The 26,609-nt window shown below is 45.2% G+C and overlaps 1 protein-coding gene across 1 annotated transcript in view; it reads left to right on the forward strand.

The window, feature by feature from the left end:
- FBN3 (fibrillin 3) overlaps nucleotides 1-26,609 on the forward strand; it is a 161,767-nt gene that overhangs the window by 75,027 nt on the left and 60,131 nt on the right. Inside the window, exons 23-36 of the mRNA XM_058173252.1 lie at nucleotides 660-788; nucleotides 5,499-5,624; nucleotides 7,095-7,220; nucleotides 9,221-9,343; nucleotides 10,584-10,709; nucleotides 10,803-10,928; nucleotides 12,507-12,629; nucleotides 13,649-13,771; nucleotides 15,028-15,153; nucleotides 18,671-18,793; nucleotides 20,978-21,100; nucleotides 22,506-22,667; nucleotides 24,231-24,299; nucleotides 26,090-26,215. Of these exons, the coding sequence (XP_058029235.1) occupies nucleotides 660-788; nucleotides 5,499-5,624; nucleotides 7,095-7,220; nucleotides 9,221-9,343; nucleotides 10,584-10,709; nucleotides 10,803-10,928; nucleotides 12,507-12,629; nucleotides 13,649-13,771; nucleotides 15,028-15,153; nucleotides 18,671-18,793; nucleotides 20,978-21,100; nucleotides 22,506-22,667; nucleotides 24,231-24,299; nucleotides 26,090-26,215 (1,731 nt within the window). The remainder of the gene's footprint in view (nucleotides 1-659; nucleotides 789-5,498; nucleotides 5,625-7,094; nucleotides 7,221-9,220; nucleotides 9,344-10,583; nucleotides 10,710-10,802; nucleotides 10,929-12,506; nucleotides 12,630-13,648; nucleotides 13,772-15,027; nucleotides 15,154-18,670; nucleotides 18,794-20,977; nucleotides 21,101-22,505; nucleotides 22,668-24,230; nucleotides 24,300-26,089; nucleotides 26,216-26,609) is intronic.

Genomic DNA, 26,609 nt, shown 5'->3' on the forward strand with positions numbered 1-26,609 from the left:
TCCTCCTTTCTTTCCTATCTCCTTCCTTCCTCCCTCCCTCTCTTTCTCCTTCTTCTCTTCATTCCTCCCTTCTTCCTCACTTTTTTCTTCTTTCCTTTCTTCTTCCCTCCCTTCTTTCTTTCCTTCCCTCTTATCTCCTTCCTTCCTTCTCCCTCTCTCCCTCCCTTCATCTCTTTCTTCTTTACGTCTTTGGTCCCTCCCTCCCTCCCTTCTTCCTTTCATCTCTTTTTATTCTTCCCTTCCTCCTTCCCTTTCTTACTTCTTTCCTCCTTTCTTTCCTATCACCTTCCTTCCTTCCTCTCTCTCTCTCTCTCCTTCCTTCCTTCCTTCCTTTCTTCCCTGCACTCTCTCCTCCTCTCTCTCAAGCATCCCTTTTTCGTCTCCGTTCCCTCCCTCCCTTCCTCCTCCCTCCCTCTCTCCTGTCTGTCAGGATCTACATAACATGAGTCATGTCCATGGCTGTCATGCTGGCCACAAGACATGTTCCAGATTTCTGGAAGTTAAGATCTCCCAATGTGACCCACTTTGGCCACCAGGTCGAGCAGCCTCTGGAGGTGCACCCCAACATCCCAAACATTTGGGGACCCTCACTTTCCCCCAAGGAAGCTTCCATTGGACCATGCCTTGACTCTCCTCCTCTCCCTCAACCCCTCCTCCAGATATAGACGAGTGCCGGATCTCACCAGACTTGTGCGGCCACGGTGCCTGCGTCAACACGCCCGGCGGCTTTGAGTGCGAATGCTTTGAAGGCTACGAGAGCGGCTTTATGATGATGAAGAACTGTATGGGTAAGGAGCGGACCTGAGGGTGTGGCGAAAGCAGAGATTCATTTACTGACCGTTTGAAGTTACAACGGCACTGAAAAACGGCACTTGCGACTGTTTTTCACACTTACGACCGTTGCAGTATCCCCATGGCCACATGATCAAAATTCAAATGCTCATATCTATGACAGTCGCAGCGTCCCAGGGTCACATGATCGCCTATTGCGGCCTTCTGACCATGGGGAAAGCCAAGATTCACTTAACGACCGCATGACTAACTTAACAGCGGTGGTGATTCACTTAACAATTGCATCAAGAACAGTCGTAGAATGGAGCAAAACTCACTTATTGACTGTCTCGCTTAGCAACTGAAAGTTTGAGCTCAACCGTGGTCGTAAGTCGAGGACTACCTGCACTGGCTTTTTTTCATTCTTTTTTTTTTTTTTGCTTTTTTTTTTTTTGGCTCTATTTTCCAGTGTGCATCACCACTAACGTCTCTTGCTTCATGACCTTTTCAAATTGACCAATTTGAATCTCTGGTCTCTCATTTCCTTCTCCACACAGAGCTCTGATCTACGTTTGGTCTTGCTAAGCATTATGTGGCCAGCGTGGGAAATTAAGGATACTGTGCAAACTCCGTTGCGTCTCCTGTCTTAGGTGCTCGAACGTCGATTGACTGTGTCAATCTTGTGCAGATGCTAGGTGTGGGATCCAGGCAAGACACAGCACTGATGTTCGAAGGCTGTCTGCAGCTTTGAGCTCCTTTTGTTCGACCTGATTGCTTGATCATTAGAAATTCTGTTAATGTATAGCAAACCCGAGAGCAAACTGTCACCATGTGTTTTACTGCTCAACTATTTTAACTGAAACAGGAAACAGGAAACTCTACTTAGAACAAAAGAGCAAAGATCCAAAGATGTAAACACTGCCTTCTACTGGTGGAATACTATTGTAGTTGTTGCATAAAAATACATTCCAACATTGATTATGTACCATCCAGTCATTTTCTTTTCTTTTTTTATTAAAGAGTTTTACAAAAAAAAAATTCAATACATCCCACTCCTCTCCCCCCACCCATCTTCACACACACCCCAGAGCAAAATACAGGGTATAAGATCTAACAATCATAAGCTAAAATACACTAATTATCCATAAATTCCCATCCCTCCCCTATAACCTCAACTCTCCTTCTCCATAATAAAGAGGAAAAACGGAAATGTTCATTCATAAGATATTTCTTCATCCAATAATTGTTCTAATTGTAGTCAGTCCATCTTCTTCATTCCAGTATATTTTCTTGTGGGTATTCATTCAGGTACACTGAAATTTCCACCGCTTCCAACAGTTCAGTACTTTTAGCATCCATACCCAATAACATCAATTACTAAATAAACATTATCTTCTCCTAGATTTTTTTTTATATCATCAACCAAACTTTAACATTTTATAAAATTTTCTCTCTTAACTTTTTAACTTATATAAAATTAACATTTAACCCAATTTTTTCCTCCCCCATATTTCCATATCAATGAATTACCAAATCTTTTATAACCATTTTGTCATACAAGCCTTAACCAATTCCATTTCTTTTTTATTTTATTTTTTCCCAACACTTTATATAACCCAACATCAATTTTTGTCCAACATAACTAAATCCACCATATATAATAAAATAACATCAATATAATATGTCTCCCACATTTAAGTTACCGATTAAGACATATACACCCCAATTTAATTTCCGAATACCATCTATAAAGCATTTTATATAAGAAGAAGAAGAAAATTTCCCTTGAGTTTTATACTTATCTAACTACTTACTAAAGCCAAGTATAAATTATCCTTTCTACTTTTTATATCCAAAAATTTTGCTTGTGATTTACCCTTTCCCATAAAAAGATGCTCTTTTTGTTTGAAATTGTTGCTTCTTTACTCCTTGTTCTTTATGTTTAGTAATTACAATCATTCTTTGCTCTTTCTCTGCTGCTTTCAACCTTTCTTCCTCCTTGGTCACAGCCTCTACTTTAGATTGTATTTGCTTTGCTACCTTCACACACTTTTTAGCCACTTCCACTTCTCTTCCCATTTTAACTTCTAGCAGTGGTGGAGTTCCAGCCTTCAATATGTTAGTATAAAAATCTCTTGCTTTAAACACTGTATTAAGTCGGTATTTCTCTCCTGCATAATTTACTGTTAGTCCAGCTGGAACATCCCATCTAAACCATATCTGACGATTTCTAAATTCGTCCACCAAAAAAGCAAACTCTTTTCTATTTCTTAAAATTTTTGAGGGAATTTTTTTTAACACTAATACATCTTGTCCTAATATTTGAGTTTTATTTTTATAAGAAGCTTGTAAAATCTCAGTCCTAATCTTCCTAGTGGTAAAATAAATCACTATATCTCTTGGTAACTGTCTTTCTCTTGCAACCCATGAAGTAACATGATAGATTTTTTTCAATTTGCATTTTAAGATCTACAGGTTTCTGTCCAATCATCTGTGCAAAAACCTCTGCAAAGACATCTTTTAAATTCTCTCGCTTATTTTCTTTCAAACCTCTCACTCTCAATGCAGATTCCATTACTCTATATTGCAACAAAACTCGTTCTTCATCTGCAGTCTCTACTTTAGTCTGAAGCTCCTCTATTTTATTTTTTAAGTCCAAATTAACTTGATTAACTTCTTCAACTCTTTCATCCAGCTGATTTGTGTATTCAAGAATACTTTTAAATGCTGCCACTGTATCTTCTTTTATATCTTCATCCTGAGCTTCAAGAGTATCTTTAACTTTCATTATTTTCTCTTCAATTTTCTTAAACTTTTGGTCTATAGCAAAAATTTGAGCCTTTAGAAATTCCTTCAACTCTTCTTGTAGTTTATATATTTGAGCTAATGACACACCAGTTTCCTTAGAAACAGCAGGCTTTAATTGCACAGCAGCCATCTTACTTAAACTTTATACTTTGCAACAAAGTCAAATCTGTTCATAAACTCCTTATTTGGATTGAGTAAATCAATTCTGCAGTCCTTCAACTTTTCTCTTTAACATTTCTTCACATTATAAAATCCAGCAAGTTTAAACAGCGTTAAGGGCACTAACAATGCTAATGAGAACTTCCTTAACTTTCATTTTCACGTCCTGTTAAACAGAGGCGCCATTTCCTTTCTTCTCAAGTACCGTTCAAAGATCGATTTGAGGTCTGGTGCTTACACCAGCCTGTCCTCCTGCCTTTGCTATGTCTGCTTAAGGTAAATTAAGATTGATCTTCATCTTGATAGCAGAGATGGTCGCGGCGTTTTGTTCTGCATTAATAAATTAATTAATGCAGAGGATCCCAGATCTGGAGCTTTCGTCAGGCTTAAATAGGGAGCTCTCACCCTTTTTGCCCCTAGAATTTTTTCTGGGGCTCTCGGGGAGCTCTACCTCTGCCTGGCAGCTCACCCTTCCCTCTTCTCCCAAGGGAAAGGTTTCCAAGCTGTCAGACAGCTGATGAGCACTGTCTGAACGACTTTAACAAGATCACGGGGCTGACGGTCCGAAAGGACAGTCTCCAACACCCACGGTGCCACCGGAAGTCCCCATCCAGTCATTGTCAAATTCAAAAGACCACATGGATGGATTATTTATAATAATAATAATAATAATAATAATAATAATAATAATAATAATAATAATAATAATAATAATAATAATAATAATAATAATAATAATAATAATAATATCATCATCAGAGTTGGAAGAGACCTTGGAGGTCTTCTAGTCCAACCCCCTGCCCAGGCAGGAAACCTTGCACCATTTCAGACAAATGGGTATCCAACATTTTCTTAAAAATTTCCAGTGTTGGAGCACTGACAACTTCTGCAGGCAAGTTGCTCCACTGATTAATTGTATTTATACAAATTAATTAATCTGTATAAATAACTCAAGGCAGTGAACATATCTAATATTCCTTCCTCCTCCTATTTTCCCCACAATAACAATCCTGTGAGGTGGGTTGGGCTGAGAGAGCAACTGGCCCAAAGTCACCCAGCCAGTTTTCATGCCTAATGTTGTACCTTGATGAACGTATCTTTTCTTTTATGTACACTGAGAGCATATGCACCAAGACAAATTCCTTGTGTGTCCAATCACACTTGGCCAATAAAATTCTATTCTATTCTATTCTAAAAGTGGGACTAGAACTTACCGTCTCCTGCTTTCTAGGCCAGCATCTTAACCACTGCACCAAACTGGCCCTCTAGTTCAGTCCTTGACTTACGACTGTAATTGAGTTTGGAATTATGGGAATAATTTATGCTGGTTGTTAGGCAGGTCATCATGAGGCCAGCTCCGATTTTACGACCTTAAGCCTAAGGCTGCTTAAGATCTGATTAAGAAAAACCACACAACCATTTGTTAATGCAAATACAATGGTCGTTAAATGAACCCGTTTTCTTCATGGGGGTTGGGGGGGCGCTTCGGAAGTAATTGCCAGAAACTGGCAAAAAAAGGCAGAAAGTCATGAAGACACGGCCAACAGACCCTGCCAACAGCAACATAAATGCGAGACAGGTCACCAAGGGCCCAAAATATAAATAAATGACCCTTGTGGGAGGAGGGGGCAGAATTTCAGGTCATAAGTAGCTCTGGGGAAGTCCGTTGTAAGTCAGAACAGTTGCTAAGCGGTGGGTCACGTAGGAGATATAACTCTTCGGCTGGTTTCATAACTCAGCCGGGCTTTTAAATCTTCCAGATATTGATGAATGCGAGCGAGACCCTCTCCTGTGTCGGGGAGGGGTCTGCGTCAACACCGAGGGCAGCTTTGAGTGCCTTTGCCCTCCGGGCCATGAGCTGACCGCCGAGGGCAACGTCTGCGTAGGTGAGTCGTCCATTTGAGGAGGTTGCTGCGAATGGGGAACATTTGACAGAAATGGGGACACTAAGCCACTCTTCGCGAACTTCAGGGAATCCTCTTTGCTGGGGTTGGGGAAGAGCACATCAGCAGTGAAGGGATCTGGCCCTCCCCACTTGGGCTGGGAGCCACCTTCATGCCACCTGCCAGGCAGGCTGGGATGCTGAAGGCTGGTCCGGAAGCCTGATCGGGATAGATCCGTGATGGGGAACCTATGGCACGTGTGCCAGAGGTAGCACGCAGCTGCCTATCTGTGAACACGTGAGCCATTGGCCCAGTTCAGCTCTGCCACGCATGTGTGTGCGCCTCCCGCCGGCCAGCTGGCCTTCAGGTCTCTGCCACGAATGCACAGGGGGTGGGGGGGGTGAGGGGGCACGCATGCATGGGCGGGGGTGGGGCTCATGCAGGGGGCATGTGCGCACATTGCATTTGGGGGGCTCAGGCACATGTAAACGCTTTGGGCACTTGGTCCGGAAAAGGTTAGCCATCACTGGGATAGATGAACCCGTTCCAGATCTTAGGTTGATTCGTTGGCATGAGTGCCCGGTTGTTTGCCCAGTTTAATGCCCAGACTAATCAGGGAATCATCAAGGATACGTCCAGCCACACGGAGAGGGCAAGGCGTTGTGTATAAACAGGGGATAACCCCCCTCCCTTCTAGCACCTCATTGAGCAATGATATGTCTGCAAGAAAACCATCCAGCTCTGAGATCACCAAGGGTCTCCTCCTCCTCTTCCTCTTCCTCTCCACAAACCCCACTCCCTTTTAGCCCTGATGATGTTCCCTAGTTGGGTCATGAAAGATTTGCAAGCTCAGAGAGTACCAAGGACTCCATAGAAGGAGAAACCCAGATAAGCAAGGATTAACACCAGACAAACAATGAAGCAGAAAACAACACCCTGCTCAAGGAAATGCCAAGGGGGGTTGGAAACCCACTCTCCCATCAACACTGGCAGGGCCAGCCAGTGCATATAAACACTGAGCAAACACCTCTCCCTCCTAACACTGATGGTGTTACCTAGTTAGGTCATAAAAGTCTGCAAGAAAAGAACCCAGCTCAGAGACTACCAAGAGCCCTACTGTTGTCCTTCTCCCCCTCCCCCTCCTCCTCCTCCCCGCAAGCCCCACTCTCTTCTAGCAGTGATGATGTTGTCTACTTTGGTAATGAAGCGCCTGCAAGAAAAATAACCCAGCTCAGAGAGCGCCAAGGACCCCACGGTGCCCAGTTATTTTTAAGCGCCTCCTTTGCTGGTGGCCACGTTGGAGCAGAGGAGAAGAATGAGAGCAAGAGAGAGATGTCTCACATCCTCATCCCTCTGAATGTTGAATACTGAGGGGGTGCAGGACCCTTGACCCTGGTCCTGCGGTCGTGGCCAAAGTCTAAGAATTGCTCTCTCAACATACCGAGGCCCTCTTTTCAACCTTTGCTTTCGCAGATATCAACGAGTGCTCCCTGAGTGACAGTCTGTGCCGGAACGGGCGGTGCGTGAACGTCATTGGCACCTACCAGTGTGCGTGTGACTCTGGATACCAGGCCACCCTAGACCGACAGGGCTGTGTTGGTGAGTTTCCTACTTCCCCCATCCTCCTTATTTTGTAAGATCCAGGACATGTGGTCCGGAAGAGTGGGATGGGGGAGAATCTTCCCTTGCTTTCCAAAATCCAGAGCTGAGGACACATTGGCAGGCTCCAAACAGCATTGTCAACTCATAAAGTTGTCAACTCATAAAGGACTGGACTAGATTTTAGATTTTAAATTTAAATTGGTTTTAATGGGTTTTATTATGTATACTGTTATTTTTAATTATTTGGCTATTTGGAATAAGTTTTTAATGGATGTTTTATTTTGTATCTATATGTTTTTTTATCTGCCTGTAAACCGCCCTGAGTCCCTAGGGAGATAGGGCGGTATATAAATACGAATAAATAAATAAATAAATAAATAAATAAATAAATAAATAAATAAATAAAACATTCCTAGCCTGCTCTCCAGTTGCCATAAGCAGGAGTGGGGGAAACTGGGGAGCAGCACGGCAGCCACAACCAGAAGCATATTCCACGCGTATTTTTCTCAAGGCTGTATCCCAGGTTACCAAAACCAGCCGGAGTGTTGTGATCTCTACAGCCTGCAAAAGTGCTCCATTGGAGAATGTGATTTATGGCACACCCTGGGAGGAGGGGGAAAACAGGTTCATAGTTGGGCCGTAAATTAAATTACATGGGGCAGAGCTGACTTCACTTGTTGCTCCTAATAAATAACTGGATTTTTTTTAAAAACTTGGCTTGAGGCTGAGGATGGGAAGAACCCCAGTCTTTTAAGAGGGGCAGGAAAGGATCAGCCAGGGAAAACCCTTGGATAATAGCCAATCAGGACAGAGAAAATTGGGGATCCCTAGAATTTTATCTGGGTGTTGGGGAGGAAAACGAAAAACTTGGTGGTGTTTCCTGGGAGTCTGCACGGCCGGCCGGATCTGATCAGCGGCGCTTCAAGATTTCTCTTGTGGGTCCCTAGAGGTAGTCCTCGCTTTATGACCAGGCAACCTCGGCAACCCAGGGCCTTCCCTACACCGCAAACCATCTCATGCTCTGCATAATGATTGCAGTGAGGCGAGACGGGACTTCATGGGTGCCTTGCTTAATGACGGCAACCATTTAATGACCGTAGTTCTGGGCTCAGTTGTGGTCGTAAGTCCAGGAGTGACTATATTGTATTGGTGGTGGGGAGATCATTGCATCCATGAGACCACGCCCCCCTCCCAGAATGCCTTGTGGCCTCCCCAAATTTTATTGTTTCATTTATTTTATTTTGTTATTTTATTTATTGGTCACACGGCCAGCCAGATCTTCAGAATGGACTTGGCATTTTTGTCTGCCTATCGAGTCCTTTCCAAGGACCTTGAATAGATAGATGGGGGTGTTATAAATGTCAGGATATAAGGATAATAATATAAACTGTTCCAAAATATTTTTTCTTTTTTTATGTTATTTATGTTATTTTATTATTTTATTTTATTATTTTATTTATTTTATTTTATTATTTTATTTTATTATTTTTTATATCATGTCATGATTTCATATTTTTATTTTGTTATTTTTTTTTAATTAAACTTTATTAAACTTTTTTACATTAAAAGCATTAAAAAAAGGGGAAAAAAGGCTTATATCATTTAACAGCTTATTTGTGGTGTTTTTCATCTAATAATAATCCATGCAATAATGACAAACATTAAATTATACATATTTGTGTTCTTATTTTATCTATTGATTATGTTTAGTAACTAAATATTCCTATCTCCTTTCCATCCATCCATACCACCGTTCCCATATACCATAAAATACTGATGTCTCCTTATCCTTCAGACTCAAAGTTAGTTTGTCCATCATATTTTGTTATTTTTTATTATCCTATCCTATCATCATATCACATTAGTGTTTTATTTTATTGTTTATTATTATATCATTTTATTTTATTTTATTATTTTATTTCATTTTAATCCCTCCCTTGTTATTTTTATAAATATCTGGGATTATTATGGCACCCGATTGCTTCCCGCCCCTGCAGATATAGACGAGTGTACCATCCTGAACGGCGGCTGCGACACGCACTGTGCCAACGCCGAGGGCAGCTACGAGTGCAGCTGTGGGGAAGGCTATGCGCTGATGCCGGATAAGCGATCGTGCGTGGGTGAGCAGCTGGGCGGCGGTCCCGGAACGGATCTCCTGGTTTTCCTTTCAGAGTTGCCTTAGGAGTCCAGATTCTGGCCCATTCTCAGCCATGGAAGTTTCCCATGGGGCCTTAGGGCTGGTCTCTCCCTCTCAGCCCGACAGCCGGGGGAGGCTCTGTGGAGAAGAGCCTGAAGTAGCAGGGGAGAGACCCAGATACTAATCCTCCCATGAAAGATCCCTGAAGAATTTGTACATTCAGTAGCCTAACTAGCCCAAAGAAAACCTAAGTTCTGCTGATAAGCAGAGCATTTAGCTGGAATGGAGTATTAGTAGAGTGGGGCTAACTGGCTGACTCCATTTGGGTACCTGCTTGCACTTATTGTACTTAATGTAAAGGGAGGGGGGAGGAGAAGGAAGGAAGGAAGGAAATGGAAAGAGAGGGAGGGAAGGATTGGAGAAACAGGAAGGACGGAAGGAAGGAAGAAAGGAAGGAAGGAAGGAAGGAAATTGAATGGTAGGGAGGGAGGGAATGGAGAAACAGGAAGGAAGGGAGGAGAAGAAAATGGAAAGGGAGGGAGGGCAGGAATGGAGAAACAGGAAGGAAGGAAGGAGAAGAAAGGAAGGAAATGGAAAGAGGGAGGGAAGGAATGGAGAAACAGGAAGCAAGCAAGGAAGGAAGGAGAAGAAAAGAAGGAAATGGAAAGGGGGAGGGGGAAGGGAGAAACAGGAAGGAAGGAAGGAAGGAAGGAAGGAAGGAAGGAAGGAAGGAAGGAAGGAAGGAAATGGAAAGAGAGGGAGGGAGGGAATAGAGAAACAGGAAGGAAGGGAGGGAGGGGGGGAGGGGAATAAAAGAAGGAAATGGAAAGGGAGGGAGGGAATGGAGGAAATGGAGAAATAGGAAGGAAGGAAGGAAGAGAAGGAAGCAGAGAAGGAGATGGAAGGAAAATGAGGAAGAGGAGAAGGAAAAGGGGAAGGAGGAGGGGAAGACCCGTTCATGCAGTGACTCAATCCATTCCAATTCATCCAGCAAGAACTAACCGCCCTCTGATTAATCTTGAGCCAGGCCCATCTCTCCACCCGTCTTGCAGGGGCTGTTGTGGGGACTGAACCCCAGGGGAGCCTGGGGACTTGAATCCCACGAGGGAAAGGGTGGGGTCCAAATGAAATAAAGATGGGGGTGGGGTGATTTAGGAAGACACGATGAAACCCAGCCAATGCCTAGGGACTTGCATTTGGTCCCCTTCCCCTCCCCCTCCCAGATATCGATGAATGTGAGGACACCCCAGATATCTGCGATGGCGGCCAGTGCACTAACATCCCCGGGGAATACCGCTGTCTCTGCTTCGACGGCTTCATGGCGTCCCTGGACATGAAAACTTGCATTGGTAAGATCATCTTGGACACCTCCCACAATGTTACCTGCGCTTCTCGAGGGTGGGAAGGGGACGCCTGCAACCAGCTCCCTTCTCTTCCCCCAGATGTGAATGAGTGTGACCTGAACCCCAACATCTGCCTGCACGGGGAATGCGAGAACACCAAGGGATCCTTCATCTGCCACTGCCAGCTGGGCTACTTTGTCAAGAAGGGGACGACGGGGTGCACAGGTGGGTAGGCCACTCATTGTAGGAGATGAGCAGGTGGATGGCGGTGTCAAGCAAGTTACAGCCTAGAATCGTTACGTTGCCATAAACAGTCCTCTTGAATTGGCGTCGATTTAGTATGGGAGCTTCATTGACTAAATCAGGTGTCGTCTCCAAACTTGTCAACTTTGAGACTTGTGGACTTCCAGACTCCCAACTTTAAGATTTGTGACGCAAAGGTGCTTGTTCAAGAGGCAACTGGACTTTCTGGTTTTTTCTTTGAAAACGTTTTGCTTCTCATCCAAGAAGCTTCTTCAATGGAAGGATTGATACTCCTTGCAGACAGAGCTGGTCATTTGCAGTTTTTTAGAGGGTCATTGAGGCCATCTGGAGGTTCGTCTGTGTCCTCAAGGTCACCTGAGTGGTGCAAATGGGGGTGGAGCCTTCTTCTTGAACCACTCAGGTGACCCTTTGGACACAGACAAACCTCCAGATGGCCTCAATGACTCCCTAAAAGGATGCAAATGACCAACTGTCTGCTAGGGGTATAAATCCTACCATTCCCCATCATAGCAATAGCACTTAGACTTGTATATCACTTTACACTGCTTTCCAGCCCTCTCTAAGCGGTTTACAGAGTCAGCCTCTTGCAAATCCCAACAATCTGGGTCCTCATTTTACCCACCTCGGAAGGACGGAAGGCTGAATCAACATTGAGCCTGGTGAGATTTGAACTGCCAAATTGCAGTCAGCCGGCAGTCAGCAGAAGAGGTCTGTAGTACTGCATTCTAACCACTACGCCAGAGGTGGGTTTCAGCAGGTTCTGACCAGTTCTGGAGAACCGGTAGCAGAAATTTTGAATGGTTCGGAGAACTGGTAGTAAAAATTCTGACTGGCCCCGTCCCCCCATCTATTCTCTGCCTCCCAAGTCCCAGATGATTGGGAGGAAATGGGGATTTTGCAGTATCCTTCCCCTGCCACGCCCACCAAGCGCGGCACACCAAGCCATGCCATGCCCACCAAGCCACACCCACAGACCTGATAGTAAAAATATTTGAAACCCACCACTGCACTGCGCCACTATGGCTCTTATCATCCAGTCAGAGCTGGGATGAGAATTGAAATGTCTTCAAAGAAAATACCAGAACGTCCAGTTGCCTCTCGAAAAAGCACCTTTGGGACAACCAGGACCCTGAACGACTGAGAATCTTCCTAGACATTTAAGATTTGTGGTCTTCAACTCCCAGCATACCTAGCTGAGGAATTTTGGGAATTGAAGTTTTAAAGTTGCCAAATTTGGAGAACCCCCTGGATTCGATCCTTATAAATAAGCTTGAGCAATTGAGCTGCCACTGATTCTTTGCTCCTGGCATTAATTGTGCCAGCCCTTTATCTGTGATCCGGAGGTGCAGCGAAATTAAGAAAAAACGAAGGAATTTGCTGGTGAGAAATTAAAAGATGAGGACTGTGAAACAGAGCTGGCTCTCAATTCACCAGCAGGCCTCCAGCCAAAAGCCCACCGTGGCAATTTTTAAAAACCAAACACAAAGCTTTCCTGCCCATAAAGAACCCGAGTTCACTTTTTCTCCTTCTGTCCCACAGACATCGACGAGTGTGAAATTGGGGCTCACAACTGTGACATGCACGCTTCGTGCATCAACATCCCGGGGAGTTTCCGGTGTAAATGCCGCCTGGGCTGGCTCGGCGACGGGCTGAAATGCAACGGTGAGTGACCAGGGCTGGGGAAAGGCAGCCGGCTGTCTGGCCCGGCTCAAAGGGCGAGGATTTGCAACCAGTCTTGTGGCCGCATTTGAGGGGAAGAATTTTGGAAGCCCTGGGTAAGCTTCCAAGTGTAGAGTAGAAGATTTGCTGAGCGCATAAAGGTGGTCCTGGACTTACATAAAGAAGATGTTGAGACTCTAGAAAGAGTGCAGAGAAGAGCAACAAAGATGATTAGAGGACTGGAGGCTAAAACATATGAAGAACGGTTGCAGGAACTGGGTAGGTCTAGTTTAATGAAAAGAAGGACTAGGGGAGACATGATAGCTGTGTTCCAATATCTCAGAGGTTGCCACAAAGAAGAGGGAGTCGGGATGTTCTCCAAAGCACCTGAGGGTAGAACAAGAAGCAATGGGTGGAAACTAATCAAGGAGAGAAGCAACTTAGAACTAAGGAGAAATTTCCTGACAGTTAGAACAATCAATAAGTGGAACGACTTGCCTGCAGAGGTTGTGAATGCTCCAACACTGGAAATTTTTAAGAAGAGATTGGATAGCCATTTTTCTGAAATGGTGTAGGGTTTCCTGCCTGGGCAGGGGGTTGGACTAGAAGGCCTCCAAGGTCCCTTCCAACTCAGCTATTCTGTTATTCCACCTGTCTATTCTATTCTATTCTATTCTATTCTATTCTATTCTATTCTATTCTATTCTAAAGACAAGTCTATGGGGAAGCCAGCAGGGAAGGTCACAAATTGTCACATAATGTCTCATTTAACAACCACAATGACTCACTTAATGACCGGGGGGAGGGTTCTAAAATCACGTGTGAAGTCATGTGATGCCTCACATAAAGAAGACACCACTTAAGAATGAATTTGTTGATCCTTACGGTGGTCACAAGTTGAGGACTTCCTGTATCCAGCGGGAGGGTCCAGGGCCGGAAGCTTTGGCTGGGGTTCCACAGGCAGTGGGGCTGTGGAGGTGAGACTCTCTCCTTCAGCTCCTTCCGATTTTCCTCCGCTCCAGATCTAGACGAGTGTGCCACCGAGGCGCACAGCTGCAACCTGAACGCCAACTGTCTGAACACGCCGGGCTCGTTCCGCTGCGCGTGCCAGGAGGGCTTCAGCGGGGATGGCTACTCCTGTTCTGGTGAGTAAGAAATGTTCTGTGGTGTCCCACTCTTCCTCTGACGGCCGGGTCGGGGAAGTCCGTATCAAGCGTGGCCACAAAGCCTCTGCAGCTTTGCCAAAGTCCTGTCAGTTCTCAAGGCAGGCAGGAGACCAGGAAGTGACTTCAGCAATATAAGGTAGACTTTGCCTGACTCAGAGAATGCCAGAAAGCAGGTCCTTTATATAGGCCGTGGGGTGTGGCTCCATGACTCAGCATATCCAGGCCTGCTCCTCCCTTCCTTTTGCTGACGTCGCCTCTCCATTCTCCGGAAGCGTGGATCTATCCACTGCATCGTTTCGTCCCCAGCTGCCGGCAATTCCAGCTCGTGGCTGACTTCAGGCGCACATGCTATCGGGGGGGAGGTTTGTTTGCTCGGTTTGTCCGGGCATGGTGCCAGGGCTGGGGGCTGGAGGCATGCCAGGACATTCTTCTGCACTATCAGTCTCTGGCTCAGATAGCAGGAGATGAGAGGGGCCCGGCTGCGGAGAGGGGGGCGAGCGAGGCACAACAACTTCTGAAAAACCCTGTAAGCCTTTCATGGCTCTGAGCTAGCCTGCTGCACCCACCTTTTCGTCCCTATTTCTCCCTCCCGTCCCCAAATCCTCCTAAGCATTAAAAATGGTACAAAATATAATTCAACTACACCAGTGATGGCGATTCTATAGCACACAAGCCAGCTCAGCCACACATACAGGCCAGCTGTTCTTTGGGTTTCTGCCATGCATGCGCAGGGGGCGCGCAGGGGGAGGGCCGCATGCGGGGGGCCGTGCCACAAGCAGGAGGGGTGCATGCGGCGGAAGTGTGGGAGATGCTCGCGGGGGGTGCATGCACAGGGCGTATGCAGGGGAATGCGCATATGCGGGGGTGGGCACACGCACAGGGGCCGGTGTGTGCATTGCATTTTGGGGCTGCATGTTCATACGCACTTTGGCCACTCGGTCTGGAAAAGTTTAGCCATCACTGAACTACACTAAAAAAAAATAATTGGAGGGTGGGGTGAGCCGCAAGGGTCTTGGAGCACTGAAGGGGGAAGCAAGGTGCGTTTTTTGATCCATCCGGAAGCCTTGTGAGCTTGGAAATAGCCCTCTCTCTCCATGGCAGTCATTTTGTGAGGGTGCCCACGACATGCCCTCAGAGTCCCAAAGGAATCTGCCTGACTTTTACAACCTTCTGCTTGAATGTGTGGTTGTTGTCGGCCAGAAGAAGCCCTGACCATGCGTCATTTTCGCCTCCAGATGTGGACGAATGTGCCGACAACGTCAACCTCTGTGAGAACGGGCAGTGCCTCAACGCCCCCGGGGGCTACCGCTGTGAGTGCGAAATGGGATTCAACCCCACTGAAGACAGCAAGGCTTGCCAAGGTGAGCTGATGTGGGAACTGGATAAGAAGAAAAACTGCAGCAATTGGGTATCCATGAAAAGAAAGACGATGTCAGACTTGGCCCAACTTGGTCCTTTCGGAAAGAAGCCCTCTCCACTCCATTTGTAGCGAAAAGATTATTTGTACTAAAAGCCACTTGGTTACAGTAAAGCAAAGCCAGAACTAAGAACGCGCGCACAAAGATTCCTTAGTTAAATATCTATGGAGATTCTCCGTCCCAAAGGCACTTTTTCCAAGAGGCAGCTGGATTTCTTTTGGCTTTTCCTTGAAGAGGTTTCGCTTCTCATCCAAGAAGCTTCTTCAGCTCTAGAAGACAATCAGAGCTGAAGAAGCTTCTTGGATGAGAAGCGAAATGTCTTCAAAGAAAAACAAGAAAGTCCAGTTGCCTCCTGAAAAATAGCACCTTTGGGATTCACTACTTAATTTTCCCTTTTCCGGTCCACTCCCCCTGTTATCTCCCCATTGTCCAGACATATTCGACGAAGATGTTTGGGTAACTGTCCCTGCAAAGGTTGGATAGATGGAGAGGTGTCACATTTCATTCCCACATCAGTGGCTGTGGGATGTCTCCGGATGACACAAAGATCCCTTTTGGTTTGCCCCCATCTTCCCATAGTTCTTTCCCCCCAAGGATTATTATTATTTTTATTATTATTATTTATTAAATTTTTATACCGCCCTTCTCCCGAAGGACTCAGGGCGGTGTACAGCCAAAAGTAAAAACACAAAATATATACAATTAAAACCACAGTTAAAACATAGCAGAATTATAAAGGCTTATAATTAAAATTTAAGTTTAAAATTTTAAAATATTAACAAAACCCCGAAATTAAAATTCCACACTATTATGCCAGGATGGCAGACTAGGGGTGACATGAGAGCAGTCTTCCAATATTTGAGGGGTTGCCACAAAGAAGAGGGAGTCGGGCTGTTCTCCAAAGCACCCGAAGGCAGGACAAGAAGCAACGGGTGGAAACTGATCAAGGAGAGAAGCAACTTAGAACTAAGGAGAAATCTCCTAACAATAAGAACAATTAACCAGTGGAACAACTTGCCCCCAGAAGTTGGGGGTGCTTCACCACTGGAGGTTTTTAAGAAGAGACCAGATAACCATTGGTCTGAAACGGGAGAGGGGAGGGGGTGTCAAACTTGATTTCATGGACTGTCACATCAATGTCGTGCGTGACCTTGCGGGGGTGGGGATGGGCGTGGCCAAGGTGTGTGTGGCCAGCTCGACGTCACTTGTGTTGGGGGACACCTGTGGTGGCCTGAGGACTCTGCCAGTGAAAACAGTCCCCCAAGCTCCGTTTTTGGGTGTGACAGTCTCCTGCAACCCTCTGCTAGCTAAACAGATGGCCCTTCTGAGCTCTGCTTTTGCTGGCGGAGGCATCATGGGCCAGTCCGCTGTTTCCAGGGTGGCCCTGTGGGCCAGATCTAAGCACTCCAGCCCACGGGCCTTGAGTTTAACACTCCTGGTATAGGGTTTCCTGACTGAGCAGGGGGTTGGACTAGAAGACCTCCAAAATCCCTTCCAACTCAGGCTTCTTATAATTTGGCAGTTCAAATCTCACCAGCTCAAGGTTGACTCAGCCTTCCATCCTATCGAGGTCAGTAAAATGAGGACCCAGATTGTTGGGGGCAACAGGCTGACTCTGTAAAACCACTTAGAGGGGGTTGTAAAAGCACCGTGAAGCAGTATATAAGTACTAAGTGGGAAGAAAGGAAGGAAAGAAGGAAGGGACTCTGTAAACCGCTTAGAGAGGGCTGTAAAGGACTGTGAAGCCGTATATAAGTACTAAGTGGGAAGGAAGGAAGGAAGGAAGGAAGGAAGGAAGGAAAGAAGGGAGGGAGGGAGGGAGGGACTCTGTAAACCGCTTAGAGAGGGTTGTAAAGGACTGTGAAGCCGTATATAAGTACTAAGTGGGAAGGAAGGAAGGAAGGAAGGAAGGAAGGAAGGGAGGGAGGGAGGGAGGGACTCTGTAAACCACTTAGAGAGGGCTGTAAAGGACTGTGAAGCCGTATATAAGTACTAAGTGGGAAGGAAGGAAGGAAGGAAGGAAGGAAGGAAGGAAGGAAGGAAGGAAGGAAGGAAGGGAGGGAGGAGGAGGACTCTGTAAACCCCTTAGAGAGGGCTGTAAAGGACTGTGAAGCCGTATATAAGTACTAAGTGGGAAGGAAGGAAGGAAGGAAGGAAGGAAGGAAGGAAGGAAGGAAGGAAGGAAGGGAGGGAGGGAGGGAGGGACTCTGTAAACCACTTAGAGAGGGCTGTAAAGGACTGTGAAGCCGTATATAAGTACTAAGTGGGAAGGAAGGAAGGAAGGAAGGAAGGAAGGAAGGAAGGAAAGAAAGAAGGGAGAGAGGGAGGGACTCTGTAAACCGCTTAGAGAGGGTTGTAAAGGACTGTGAAGCAGTATATAAGTACTAAGTGGGAAGAAAGGAAGGAAGGAAGGAAGGGACTCTGTAAACCACTTAGAGAGGGCTGTAAAGGACTGTGAAGCGGTATATAAGTACTAAGTGGGAAGAAAGGAAGGAAGGAAGGAAGGAAGGAAGGAAAGAAGGGAGGGAGGGAGGGAGGGACTCTGTAAACCACTTAGAGAGGGCTGTAAAGGACTGTGAAGCCGTATATAAGTACTAAGTGGGAAGAAAGGAAGGAAGGAAGGAAAGAAAAAAGGGAGGGAGGGAGGGACTCTGTAAACCACTTAGAGAGGGCTGTAAAGGACTGTGAAGCGGTATATAAGTACTAAGTGGGAAGGAAGGAAGGAAGGAAGGAAAGAAGGGAGGGAGGGAGGGAGGGACTCTGTAAACCACTTAGAGAGGGCTGTAAAGGACTGTGAAGCCGTATATAAGTACTAAGTGGGAAGGAAGGAAGGAAGGAAGGAAAGAAAGAAGGGAGGGAGGGAGGGACTCTGTAAACCGCTTAGAGAAGGTTGTAAAGGACTGTGAAGCAGTATATAAGTACTAAGTGGGAAGAAAGGAAGGAAAGAAGGAAGGGACTCTGTAAACCACTTAGAGAGGGCTGTAAAGGACTGTGAAGCCGTATATAAGTACTAAGTGGGAAGAAAGGAAGGAAGGAAGGAAAGAAAAAAGGGAGGGAGGGAGGGAGGGAGGGACTCTGTAAACCACTTAGAGAGGGCTGTAAAGGACTGTGAAGCGGTATATAAGTACTAAGTGGGAAGGAAGGAAGAAAGGAAGGAAAGAAAGAAGGGAGGGAGGGAGGGACTCTGTAAACCGCTTAGAGAGGGCTGTAAAGGACTGTAAGCCATATATAAGTAAGTGCTATTGCTATTCTGTTAAACTTCTCAAAAGTTGAACCAGAGCGTTAATGGCCCTGGGAATTAGACCCGGGTCCAAAAAAACACCATTTGAACCTGCAATGAATCAGGAATGGACAAGATGTTTGAACACAGCAAATGCTCATTATGGGGGATCCTTTGGCAGCTTTTTAAAGCAAGAATGTTGAGATTAAAGCTGCCAAAATTCACCGTCTTTCCTTTCAGACATTGATGAATGCACCTTCCAAAATATCTGCGTCTTTGGCACCTGCCAGAATCTGCCCGGGATGTTCCGCTGCGCCTGTGATGATGGATACGAGCTGGACAGGAGCGGCGGGAACTGCACAGGTGAGTGCAAAGAACCCATCATTGCTACAGGTAAGTCTTTTCTTTTGGCCACTTTCCGAAGTTGGAACGCCACTGAAAAACGTGAATTGGTGACTGGTCTTTGCGTTTCACGAACATCATTTCATGATGGTTGCAACGTCCCGGGAGTCATGTGATCGCCACGTATGACCGTCCCAGCCGGCTTCTGACAAGCGAAGTCGAAGGGAGAAGCTGGATTTGCTTAATGACGGCAGTGGTTTGCTTAAAAGCCATCGGGAGGGGGAAGTCGCTTAACAAGCCCCTTGGTTAGCGTCAGAAATTGTGGTCATAAGTCAAGGACTGCCTGTAGCCATGGGTGGGATTCAAAAATTTTAGCAACCGGTTCTCTGCCTAGTTGCTGGGTGGGCGTGGCCATGGTGGGCGTGGCCTACTTGGCCTCCTGCGTTTTCACCCTCCCCAAGCTCCGGAGGCTTTCTTCAAGCCTCTGGGAGGGCAAAAAGAGCCTCCCCCAGGCTCCAAAGGCAAAAACAGCCTCCCCCAGGCTCCGGAGGCTCTCCAGAGGCCCTCCGGAGGCCAGAAATGGGCCCATTTCTGGAATTCCGGAGCTTCTGGGAGGCCCGTTTTTTGCCCTCCCAGAGCCTCCGCACTCCACTTACCTGGTATCCAAAATGGGCTGCGTGGAGACCCCTGGGAGGAGAGGGGAGGGGAGGGGTGGGCGGGGCCAGCCAGTCCTTGCAACTACCGGTTCGGCGAACCAGATGTAAAATTAGCATCCGGTTCGCCCGAACTGGTACAAACCGGCTGAATCCCACCCCTGCCTGTAGCCTATCAGAATCCCTGGTCCAGGAGTGAGCAGGTTCAGAATGAAAAAACAGGCACACGGTTGCTGTGAGAGTCGCACTTTGTGGGTCTCCAGTTATCCAACTTAAGTTTTCATCTTACCACCAAGGATCCCCTCATTGAGTAAACATCTTTCCTTCCTTCTGGGATTCATTTTTATCCTGGTAATTTTCCTCTGTGCATCCTAGCTTCACGCTTTCCTTTGCAAGCTTGCTTTCCTATCTTGGATCTGATTTTTCTGTCCTGTCCATCATTGTCTTTTTTGCTTTATCTCCTTCTCTAAACTGCTGATGCAGTTCTACAGAGGAATTATTGAGTCTGTCATCTGCACCTCTGTAACTGTCTGGTTTGGTTCTGCAACCCAACAAGAAAAACACAGACTTCAGAGGATAATTAGAACTGCAGAAAAAATAATTGCTACCAACTTGCCTTCCATTGAGGACCTGTATACTGCATGAATCAAGAAGAGGGCTGTGAAAATATTTACAGATCCCTCACATCCTGGACATAAACTTTTTCAACTCCTACCCTCAAAACGACCCTACCTGTAGGGCACTCCACACCAAAACAACCAGACATAAAGATAGTTTTTACACACATAAACCCTGGTGCCATCACTCCTCTGAGCACTTAATTCCCACAACACTGTCTCGTTTCTCAACTATTTTCCTCTTTCCTGCTTTATCAATTATTGTAATTGTATCTTATGATTAATGATTGTAGCTTTGATTGATGACCTATGACCTATGACTTGCTGTTTATATGTACACTATGACCTTATGCACCTTAGACAAATTCTATTGTTAATTCTAATATTCTATTCTTAATTCTAATATTCTATTCTTAATTCTAATATTCTGTTCTGATATTCTAATCCTCTATTCCACTCCATCCAGCGGGACTGGCCTGATTTTTAAATTTTTAAATTTTAAATTTTTAAATTTTAATATTTTATTGGGTATTTTATATGGTCAATTGGACGGTTTTAATTTCGGCCTTTATTGAATAAGTTTTTTAATTGTTATTTTAGTGTGTATATTAATTGTTTTAATGTAGGCTGTACACCGCCCTGAGTCCTTCGGGAGAAGGGCGGTATAAAAGTTTAATTAAATAAATAAATAAATAAATAAATAAAATTCCATTCTGTAAATTCCTCCCCCCCGCCCCCACCCACTCCTTGGATGTCCCTGCCTTCCTTCAGCTCTTCCTCTCTGCCCATTCCTCTCTTGCAAACACAAAACCAAGGAAATTGCCGCCGCAGCGTCACCAGTGCCCGCGGTTGGGCAGCTCCTTCCGCCAGACATGTGACCCCATCCTCCATTCCCAGAGAGGGCTGAACTCCTTTCCCCCGTCTCTCTCCGACAGACATCAACGAGTGTGCTGATCCCGTGAACTGCATCAATGGCCTTTGCGTCAACACGCCAGGCAGCTACCTCTGCAACTGTCCTCAGGACTTTGAGCTGAACCCCACCGGAGTGGGGTGTGTGGGTAAGGAGGATCCCGCCGGGGTCTCCGGGCGCTGTGCATAGACAGGTCCAATATGTGGTGCCCATCCATATCATTATTTTATTCCGTAAACTTGTATGCCACCCGTCTCCCTCTGCAAAGCAACTTGGAGTCGCTTCCAGTTCTTCTTCTTGTGAGAAGAATGTCATCAGACATTGGCGATCATGTTGGCGATCCTATTTTTATAAAAAGCCGGACGAAAAAGCGCTGTTGAGTTTTGTCCAAACCGGTCCCTTAGATTTTGAAGCCGTGATGTTCTTCTTCTGACCGGACCTCTTTTGCCTTCAATCTTTCCCTGGAGGGTTAAATGAAGTATGCCCTATTTTTCCGGGTGTCGCATCACGTGTCCGAAATATTCTAACTTTTCACTTTTTTATGGTTTTGATCATCATGGAAATCTGAACCGGTTTGCCACTAGGTTTGCTGGCTGCGCATGCATGCCAAGCACATGTTGCATGCATCTGCATGCGCATTGCGCACCCAGCGCACGCTGCGTGCCAAACAAATAAAAGGCTTGGGAAGGTAAATAGAGCAGTGAGGGGGGCGGGATCAGCTGTGCCGCGCAATTTAGATTCCTGCTTTCTAGTTATTTTAAATCGCGTGGCACAGCTGATTGCCAGAAATACCAGTTTGGAGGAACTGATAGCTTTTTTTTTTTACTACTGGTTCGCTTGAACTGGTGCGAACCGGTAGCATTTCACCACTGGTTTTGATGATTTCTCTTGGCTTTCCCAGGTGGCTTATCACATCCTCATTTCTGATTTTGTCAACCAAGGCTTCCAATAAAAAGCATAAATATTAAAAACAGGATTTAAAACAAAAACAACCAAAATATAACAACAAATCCAGTGAGGACAGCAGAGAAGTTTATAGGAAGCTCGCTTCCTGTTATTCAGGATGCGGCTTATAAACGCTTTCTGCTTAGAGCTCTAAAGCATTGTTAGAGACCCCACACACCCATTTCACAGTCGGCTTCTGTTGCTCCCCTCTGGGAGGGGGTTTCAAAGTATTTCTAGCAGGACTACCAGATTCTCTAACAGCTTTGTGCCCTAGGCCATCCGTCTGGCAAACTCGCAAGATTCGTTTTTCTCACCATGTACATGTAGACATCCGAACTCGACTGTGTTGTCTCTCTGTGTCATATAATATATGTGGGTATATGGCTAATTTTTGCATTTGTTTATTTGTTTTGTCGTGTTTATGTAGTGTCTACTGGGGGTGTGTGACTCTTGGAGAGCTGTACGCAACGAAATTTCATGTTAATGAGGGTCGACTAGTGTACATGTAAAGTGACAATAAAGTTATTCTAAGTAAGTCATTTTCCTCCACCGCCTGCAGTTTTCCTTCACTCTCCTTCTGTCTCCCTCCCTCTCTCCTTTCCGCCCAGACACCCGAGTGGGGAACTGTTTCCTGGACACGCAAGACCGCGGCGACGGCGGAATCTCGTGCAGTGCTGAAATCGGTGTGGGCGTTACACGGGCTTCCTGCTGCTGCTCCCTGGGCCGGGCCTGGGGGAACCCCTGCGAGCTCTGCCCGGCTGCCAACACCAGTGAGTAGAGCAGCCATGCCAGGGCTGCATCGCTGGACCAATTGATTTGTGCGGTTGGTTTCCTGGGGGAGGTTTACAGGCACTTAAGTAGCAACACAATAAAACTTCAAAACAAAAACACAACAATCTGGTCAGAGTAGTGGCAAGGTGATCTGGTTGGGGGGAATCTGTCAGTATCCCCTCTGTCCTGATCAGATCCTTGAATAACAGAATAACAGAGTTGGAAAGAGACCTTGGAGGTCTTCTAGTCCCACCCTCTGCTCAAGCAGGAGACCCTGCCAATCTCATGGTGTGTGCAGCAGCTGCCAAAAAAGCCAACACAGTTCTGGGCTGCATAAACAGAAGGATAGAATCAAGATCATGTGAAGTGTTAGTGCCACTTTATAATGCCTTGGTAAGGCCACACTTGGAATATTGCATTCAGTTTTGGTCGCCACGATGTAAAAAAGATGTTGAGGCTCTAGAAAGAGTGCAGAGAAGAGCAACAAAGACGATTAAGGGACTGGAGGCTAAAACATGAAGAACGATTGCAGGAACTCGGTATGTCTTGTTTAATGAGAAGAAGGACTAGGGGAGACATGATAGCAGTCTTCCAATATCTCAGAGGTTGCCACAAAGAAGAGGAAGTCAAACTATTTTCCAAAGTACCTGAGGTAGAACAAGAAGCAATGGGAGGAAACTCATCCAGGAGAGAAGCAACTTAGAACTAAAGAGAAATTTCCTGACAGTTAGAACAATCAATAAGTGGAACAACTTGCCTGCAGAACTTGTAAATGCTCCAACACTGGAAGTTTTTAAGAAGAGACTGGACAGCCATTTGTCTGAAATGCTATAGAGTCTCCTTCTATCTAGTTATTCTTTTGTTCCGAAGCATCATCAATATGTAGATGATGGTTAACTTTACATCTCCTGCATAGGAGATTTTGATCTTCTTCCTGAAGACAGCTCACATCCTAGATTTGCTGACCCCTGAGCTCTCCCCATGGGCAGGGAACTGTCTCATTTACCTCCTTCTTTGCAAGCTGGTCTGATCCAGAGGTGAAATCCAGCAGGTTCTGACAGATTCTGGAGAACCGGTAGCAAAAATTTCATGTAGTTCAGAGAACCGATAAATATCACCTCTGGCCTGACCCAGAGTGGGGAGGGAATGGGGATTTTGCAGTATTCTTCCCCTGGAGTAGGGTGAGAATGGGGATTTTGCAGTATCCTTCCCCTGCCACGCCCACCAAGCCACGCCCACAGAACAGGTAATAAAAAAAATGTGGATCTCACCACTGGTCAGATATGCTTCATTGCTTCGCCTGGGATGGAGGCTGGATTAAAAGGAATCAGAATTATCTTAATTTTAAAGTGCTTCGAGGTCTCTCTTAATGGAAAGCTGTTTCAAACATCAATATTTCTCAACTTTGGTGGTTCCTTTAATTCCCAGAATTCCCCAGCCGGTATGGCTGATTGGGGAATTCTGGGAGCTGTAGTCCACCCATCTTAAAGTGACCACCAAGATTGAAATAAACTTACCCCCAAAGTCTAAACTCCATCTGGAATTCACTTCTCACCCTACAGCCGAATACAAGACCCTCTGTCCAGGCGGCGAAGGTTTTCGGCCAAACCCCATCACGGTCATTTTGGAAGGTAGGTCAGTAGATCACTTGGGATTTTGGAGGGGGGAGTGAAAAGGATCTCTTGGGCCCACCTGAACTCAGAGACCCTCTGAAATTCAGCATCCCGGAGTGTGTTTTTTGATGCCAAAACTCTTGCATATTAAAAACCCATCCTCTTACTAATGGCAGCCCTGGGAAAAATTTCTGGGCATTAAAAGAACATTCGGAGGGCATCATTTTTGTGGGGATGATGAACTGTGGGAAGAGCTAAAAAGAGAGAGAGAGAGAGAAAGCATCCATTTTGGCTGCAGAATAAAGCAAAATATTGGATTGGATTGATCGGCTGGGCTGATCCTTTAATCAGGAGTTGGCACGTTTTTGGATCTCTGCTGCAGTTCAAATTAATTAGTCGGTTATTTGCAATGTTAAGGCCATTTGTTATGTATGCTTGGAACCCATTTGTAATTCTGGTGCCATCCTTCAAGCTGCTCTCCAGAAAAAAAAAAAGCTGAAAATTTTGCCCGGAAGGTTTCAGATAATGAGAATTTGGGGCAGCCCCAAGGGAGCCGTGCAGAAGGCGAACAATTTGGGCTCCGCGTGCCAGAAAGTCAGAAAATGCCTCACTTGATTTTGTACGGGGTGTATGTCCCTCCACCTCACCCCGAACAAAAGGGAAGCTTCATTCTTTATATATTCATTTTGTTTTTAAAATAACAGAGTCCCATTATGGGTATTGCTACGTAGGTCGGGGGCTGCCTGTCTTGCGTTAAGAAATGTTGTAATATAGTGAAATAATATAATATAAAGAAGCGTACAACAATTACAAAAATGAAATGAACAGGCAGTCCTCGACCTACGACCACAACAGAGCCCCAAATTTCCATGGCTAAGCGAGATGGTTGTTAAGTGAGTTTGGTCTCATTTTACGACTTTTCTTGCCACAGTTGTTCAGTGAATCACTGCAGTTGTTAAATTAGCGACACAGTTGTTCAGTGAACCTGGGTTGCCCCATCGACTTTGCCCATCAGAAGGTCGCAAAAGGGGACCACTGCGGCCGTCATAAATGTGAGTCAGTTGCCAAGTGACTGAATTTCGATCATGTAACCGCGGGGATGCTGCGACGGTCCTTAAGAGTGAAAAATGGTCATAAGTCCCTTTTTTCAGGGCCGTTGTAACTTTGAACGGTCACTAAATGAATTGTTGTAAGTCAAGGACTACCTATAACAATAAAGGTGGGCTAAAATAAATTATTATTATTATTATTATTAATAATAATAATATAATATATAGTACATAATATAATATATTATATATATTATAACATATACTAATAATTATAATATTTATAATTAATAATACAATAATATATTTCACATAATATATTATAATATATATTATATTATATATATTATAATATATATATAAAATAATAATAATAATAATAATAATAATAAAATGATATCTGTAACACCATCAAACATCCAGATTTGCCTATTCATGTTTAATGAATTAAAGTATAATAATTAATTAAATAATAATAATAATAATAATAATAATAATAATAATAATAATAATAATAATAATAATAATAATAATAATAAAATGTGGACTGCATGTGTTAAATTATTTAATAATTATTTATTACTAATAAGAATGATAGACTCTCATACTGTTCTCCATCTGTGTCTTTGCTCTAATTTTCTCTGCGATCCCATTTGGGTGGAGAGAGAGAGAGAGAGAGAGAGAGACCCATCCTCCACTCCCTCCCCCCCCCCCCAAAAAAAATTAAGACCCTAGATCTCCTTTTCTTCTCTCTCACAGACATCGACGAGTGCCAGGAGCTGCCTGGCCTTTGCCAGGGTGGCAATTGCGTGAATACCTTCGGGAGCTTCCAGTGCGAGTGCCCCCCGGGCTATTACCTGAATGAGGATACCCGTATTTGCGAAGGTGGGTCTTTGGGGCTGGGGATGGGTGAGCTGTGGGGAAGCGGGTTGACCCTTTGCCAACTGGAGGTGAGACACAGCAGAGGAATCATCCGGGGCCGGGGGGTCTGTTTCTTTGTGCCTTCACATTTTTAGAGCCTTAGTTACCAAGTTGAATGTGTGGTCCGCAGAAAAATTATTTGCATTTTTTATATTGCACTGAATACTATTTATCTTTTTAAAAGATTCATATTAGTGGTCCTCGGGATTTAAAGTGGTCCCTGAGGTCCGAAAGGTTGGTGACCCCTGGTCTAGAAGGCAGATTCATTCTTGGATGTCCACTGGGAATGGTCAAAAAACTCAAGATGGCTGCTCTGCCCTTTTTTTTTTTTACAGGAATTGCAGCCTGCCGACTCTCC

The sequence above is a fragment of the Ahaetulla prasina genome, chromosome 1 (genome assembly GCF_028640845.1).
Source record: "Ahaetulla prasina isolate Xishuangbanna chromosome 1, ASM2864084v1, whole genome shotgun sequence".
Lineage (NCBI taxonomy): Eukaryota > Metazoa > Chordata > Lepidosauria > Squamata > Colubridae > Ahaetulla > Ahaetulla prasina.